Source organism: Pogonomyrmex barbatus, unplaced genomic scaffold (assembly GCF_055798465.1).
Source record: "Pogonomyrmex barbatus isolate J1 unplaced genomic scaffold, ASM5579846v1 scaffold10, whole genome shotgun sequence".
Taxonomy (NCBI): Eukaryota; Metazoa; Arthropoda; class Insecta; order Hymenoptera; family Formicidae; genus Pogonomyrmex; species Pogonomyrmex barbatus.
In genome coordinates, this window is record NW_028297099.1 from 7,521,399 (window position 1) to 7,527,641 (window position 6,243).

The window sequence follows — 6,243 nt, forward strand, 5'->3', positions numbered from 1 at the left end:
CTTTTAGCGTCTCTTTCACCACCTATTAATTTAACCTAATTTAATCAAATGATTATTATATTGGAATTAACTAATCGCATTTGTGTTAAATTAACTCGTGTTATAATTGACCTTCATTGGCCCAGACCAGACGGCCTTATGCTATACAGCTATGTCAGCTATGCTGTGCAACTATGTCATATTCTATGCATTTTGTATTGTAATAGCCAACTCTGATTGGCTATTTCTCATCATATGCCTTTTCTATTCTTGTTCGTATCGCAATTTTATTATTCTTTGGAATGCATCCTTAGGAATGGCTGCGTTCAGCAGAGAAAGCAGCTTTGCAAAAATGTTGTGTAAAAATCTTTGATATAATTGGTTTTTGCCCATAATTTCTCATGGATCTAAATGTATAAACCAATCATATTAAAGGATTTTATAACAATTTCAAAGCTGCTTTTTCTGCAGCCAATGCTTCAAACGCGTTTGAACGGTCGGAACTAGCCGCCATAAAAGAGGAAGAGAAAGCGTGGGAAATTTTGGCAAGTGAAGAAAAGATATTTGATTGATATTGAAGATGAAATTCTCATATAAGGTAAAATATTTGTTATTTTAAAACGATTGACATTTTTATTTATTTTTCTTTAAGTCATATTTTGATCATATAACATGCGTGTAATATTTCTAACCTATATTTTTTTAATTACAATTGATAAACATCTTCAATAAATTTTATTTTGTATATTTATTATTTATATTTATAACTTATAATTTATGTTAATATTTTTTTTTAATCGTATCTTGATCATGTTAAATTATAACACGCATGTGGTATTCCTAACCTATAACACAATTTGCTTTTTATATTCTTTTCTTTCAGTTACACTTAATAAATGTTTTTAATAAATTTTATTTTGTATATTTAGTTGTTTTTGTATATTTATTTTATTGTAATTTGTAATTTATATTATAATTATTAATAATTATGTAAAAAATGCAATGACAAATTTTGTATTATGTAGACATTTAATATTATAATATTTATATATAAAAAAGTAAATATTAATACATCGAGTAATATTTTTTGTTTTTTCTGTTACAGTTTAGTAATTTACTTGGCACAGTTTATCGAAAAGGAGACTTACTCTTTTCTTCAAATGGATCATCTGTCATTAGTCCTGTGGGCAACAGAATTTCAATATTTGACTTAAAAAAGTAAATATAATAATCTTAATATAAATTATCTGAACATTTTATAAAACAAAACAGTTTTATAGTAATAATTGTTATAATAATCATTACATATTTTTATATAAAATTATTTTTTAGCAATAAATCTATGACACTTCCTGTGGAAAGCAGATTTAATTATGTTACTATTGATATATCACCAAATGGTACTTTGTTAGTAGCAATTAATGCAGGTACGATTTTTTACACAATATTTGTAAAAATTATTTAATAATTATGAACATACTTGCAAGAGAAAATATAATTTTTTAATATGTTTATACAGATGGTGAAACTCATATTATTAGTTTGATAAGCAAAGTAATTCTACACAAATATAGATTTAAAGGACGACCCAAACGTGTGAAGTTCTCTCCAGATGGAAAGCATTTTGCAGTGTGCAAAGGAGGTGGTGGTAAGTATTTATTACTACAAACTTGAAAAGCCGCATGTATGAAAACATGTAGAAGAAGAAATTATTTTTTAAGCTTACACAGCCAAGAAGAAACTTGGTTTACTTACTTGGTTTAATTAAACTTTGTTTAATTTCACACATTTATTCATTTATATCTTAGAATTAATAACTAGATTCATATTGCTTACAATATGTCTCTCTTAAGCTTTTCCAAAGAATGTTTCTATTTAGGAAAATATATAATTATCTAAGGTAACATGTTTGATATTTGTTTTAGTTTTTATTTTCAATGCACCGGGTTTACAAACGGGAGATTACAATCCATTTATTATGGAACGTTCGTTTCATGGAGCTACCGCTGAGACGACATGTGTTAGTTGGTCCTTTGATTCAAAGTTATTAGCAGTTGGTTCGAAAGATAGCACTGTGAAGATATATGGTTTACAAAAATGGGCAAATTTTAGATATATTACATTAGGTGGTCATTCTGATGTGATTGTGGCATGTTTCTTTGAAGCGAAACAATATGACTTGTACACTATCAGCAAGTAAGCGATATAATTTAAAATATTTATATTGTATCAATTTTTTGTTTTTGCTATTTGACACGAATGTTTTTTCTCATGCAGTAATATTGTATATAGATAACTTGACTCTATTATACCTTTTCGGAAAATTTCTTTTACAGAAATGGCCGAGTTTGTGTTTGGGAATGTACACTTGAACCAGACGACTGGGTTGAGTGGGAACCACCTTCAAAAAAGGAAAAAGCCAATGATAGCGATAGCGAGGATGATATTGATATAGAAAAAATTATAGAGAGGACAGAGAAGCAAAAAGCTCGTGCTGAACTTGAAGTATTAGACTCAGGTAATAATAGTTTCTTTATTATTCTAAAAAAATTGAAATTATAATTTTATTGTGAATAATTAAAGATTTAATAACACATGAGTAGTAAAAAATAATAATTTTGCTATATTGCAATTTATAATTTTATATTATTTATAAGAAATAATAGATAATTTACAAAAGAACATGCATCTTATTCTAGATATGCCACAAGACAATACGGAAGAGGTCGTACAAGAGGAAGATAAGACAATCAAAATGTTGGGTTATAAAAAGCGAGCTACTTTTTATTTGGCGGACGAAGTTCACAAACAAGATAAAGATGCGAAACTTACTGCAGCTGCTTATCATCAAGATACTCATATATTGGTTATTGGATTTAATAATGGTTCATTTTACTTATATGAAATGCCACATGCCAATTTGATTCATTCATTAAGGTACAGTAATATTTTCAACTTAATGTTAAATGATATTAGAAATTAACTGACTTATGTGATTCATTCTTATAGTATTTCTCGACAACGTATTTCATCAATCGCGTTAAATTCTACTGGAGATTGGATAGCTATAGGATGCTCCCATGCTGGCCAGCTATTGGTTTGGGAATGGCAAAGTGAAACATATGCCATGAAACAACAAGGACACAGAACCAATATGAACTGTTTAGCATATAGTCCCGATGGCCAATATATTATAACGGGTGGTGACGACGGAAAAGTTAAATTGTGGAATACGATGAGTGGATTTTGTACGCTCACATTCCATGAACACACTTCATCGATATCCAGTGTTTTATTCAGTCATAATCGTAAATTTGTCGCATCCGCCTCTCTGGACGGTACAGTGCGGGCGTACGATCTAGCGAGATACAGAAATTTCCGAACGCTCACGTCGCCGCGTCCAGTGCAATTCTCCTGCTTGGCGATTGATGCGAGCGATGAATTTATCGCAGCGGGTGGTCAAGATTTCTTCGATATCTATCTGTGGAGTATGAAACTTGGATCTCTCTTAGAGGTATGTGTAACCTTATTTGTCTCTTAGATGCTGAATTGTGAACTTAATTCTTATAATTGGGTAGTTTAAGTGACATAAGTATATAAGTTTCGCGACCGAAATAATATAGTTAAAATAAAATACATGATTGATTCAATTTCAGATATTGAGCGGTCACGAGGGACCTATCTCAAGTTTGGCGTTCAGTCCTAATCCCGCTAGTACGGAAATGGTGTCTGTATCCTGGGACAAAACATTGAAAATATGGAATGCCATTGAGAATGGCTCTGCTCATGAGACGATACAATTGACCGCTGATGCACTTTGTGTAACTTATAAGCCAAATGGAGAAGAAGTTGCTGTCGCTACGTTGGATGGACAAATTACATTTTTCGAATGTAAAACAGCTAGACAAACGGGCTTTATCGAGGGCAGAACTGACTTAGGCGCTGGTAGATCTAAAACGGATCTTATCACAGCGAAAAAGAATTTGCAGTCTAAGTGAGTATTTTGGTAAAGAAATTTTCATAAGAAATTTTATTTTTTTCATCATGTCATGTATGTCTTAATGATATGCTAAATTTTATTTTTTTTAGAGCTTTTACTACATTATGTTATTCAGCTGATGGTTCATGCATATTAGCTGGTGGTCGTTCCAAGAATGTATGCATTTATAATATTGAAGAATCGATATTGTTGAAAAAGTATGAAATTACTCAGAATAGATCTCTGGATGGTGTGGACGTAAGTAACGTTTATATATCTTGTGTCTAATATTTCAAGTTTTTTTTTCTTTTATTAGACTAGCACAAAATTAATTGCGAAATAATTCAGATCTATTTTTATTTTTAAAGTAATTTTTATTCTGGCAGGATGTTATAAATAGAAAGTATATGTCTGAATTTGGTAACAAAGCTTTGATTGAGCATCGTGAAGGCGGAAATATATCATTACGATTACCAGGTGTTAAAAGCGGAGATATGGCAAGCAGAAGAGTCAAACCAGAAGTGAGAGTACTTTGTTTACAGTTCTCTCCTACAGGTAATTAAATAATTTGTTAATTTTGCTAATTTTATTTGAAGTAAGCGTATCATTTAATACGTTGTGAAACAGGGCAAGCGTGGGCAGCAGTAACAACAGAAGGCTTATTGATATATTCTTTGGATATTGGATTAATGTTCGATCCATTTCAATTGGAGCTTGGAATTACTCCAGATACTGTGAAAGAAACGCTTGACAAACACGATTATGTCAAAGGTATAAATATTTTTACTACAATTAATAATAAAGAGATTAACAAATATTATTATTAACAAATATTATAATTGAATAAGAACCTTTAATAAAACTATTGTTATTGTTTTAGCACTAATGATGGCGTTGAAATTAAACGAAAAATTATTAATTCAACAAGTTATAGAAACCATTCCGTATAAAGAAAGTGAGTTTTTATATAGTTTTAATATAGTAATTATTTAAACATTCTAATGATTTTAACGACAATACATATAATGAAAATTGTTTGATTTTTTGCTGTTATAGTTAAATTAACGCTGACGAATATGCCAGATATGTATATAGAAAAGCTATTAAAATTTATAGCATCTGAATTGGAGTCAACAAGGCATATACATTTTTATCTTTTATGGATAGAAACAATCTTGACGAAATATGGATCACGGATCAATACTGCATTACAAATGCCAGTGCTATTAATGCTACACAAAAATATGCAAAAGAAATATGACGATCTTAGCAAAATGTGAGTGTTATTATATCTTTTTTACCATGTATAATACACGTTAGTATAAGTATGCAAATAATTGGAAACATTTTTACAGATGCGATTTTAATCAATACACAATAAGCTATATATTGAGAATAGGAGAACTGAAATTTGCAAAGCAATCTACGATCATGATAGATGACGAATCTGACGTTTCTGTAGAAGAAATAAGTAGAGATTAAGCATTATTTAAATTTTTGTTTTAAAAGGAAAAAAATATTTTGTATATATGTATATAAATATATATATTTAATATGTATGTTTATTTATACAGGATGTTTATTTTAATCTATCACTCCATAAAATTTTATTTATTTTTAATTTTAGAGAAAAATAAAAATTTTATACAAAAATTGCAAGATTTTGAGGGGTCATATGATTATAATATTAATCGGTGTAGAGACAACTTGCAGTTGTTTTAAGAAAAAAAGTAGTTACTTGAACTATCGTTAAAATTTTTTTATGTCTTTTTTTTTAATGGAATTGTATTTTTATTATGATTCATCTGGTTATATTTAGATAAAAAAAAATATTAAAATATAAATATCAAAAAGTTAACAGTTTATGAAATATTTTATATTTTATTCTCACATATTCTGATGTAAAATATAAAATATTTTGTAAACTATTCATTTTTTGGTACTCACTATTTTAATACTCTTATGCAGAATAATAAGACAAATCAATTGATGCTGGCGAATGCGAACTCTATGAACGGCATTAATATAGCATTAAGATGTTTAATAACCAGTAGTGTTATTAAGTATGCGTACACTTTAATAAAATATTAATTTATGTCGACAGTGTTCACAGAGCTTACTAACGCTGATACTATCACGCTGACAAAGAGATAACGTGAAGTTGTAACGTAATTCATCTCCATTATGCCATTATGTTGGATTTACAGATTAAGATCAAGATTAGATTGGAATAGAATTGGCAACGCGCTTCTCGAATGAAATAAAGGTATAAAAAAATAGACAAA

General features: G+C 29.2%; 1 protein-coding gene across 1 annotated transcript; it reads left to right on the forward strand.

The window, feature by feature from the left end:
• The first annotated feature begins 317 nt into the window (after positions 1–317).
• Positions 318–5,517, forward strand: LOC105429759 (periodic tryptophan protein 2 homolog). The gene is made up of 15 exons (XM_011642928.3): positions 318–577; positions 1,085–1,197; positions 1,312–1,406; positions 1,499–1,627; positions 1,905–2,175; positions 2,316–2,497; positions 2,679–2,916; positions 2,989–3,493; positions 3,636–3,973; positions 4,069–4,216; positions 4,345–4,513; positions 4,586–4,729; positions 4,839–4,913; positions 5,015–5,234; positions 5,314–5,517. The coding sequence occupies exons 1-15, from the start codon at positions 560–562 to the stop codon at positions 5,438–5,440; spliced, it is 2,772 nt and encodes a 923-aa protein (XP_011641230.2). The 5' UTR covers positions 318–559; the 3' UTR covers positions 5,441–5,517.
• The last annotated feature ends 726 nt before the right edge of the window (positions 5,518–6,243 follow it).

Coding starts and splice junctions, on each gene's coding strand:
- LOC105429759 (XM_011642928.3), top strand. Junction 2,176..2,315: donor GACTTGTACACTATCAGCAA/GTAAGCGATATA, acceptor TTTCTTTTACAG/AAATGGCCGAGTTTGTGTTT. Junction 5,235..5,313: donor TATGACGATCTTAGCAAAAT/GTGAGTGTTATT, acceptor ACATTTTTACAG/ATGCGATTTTAATCAATACA.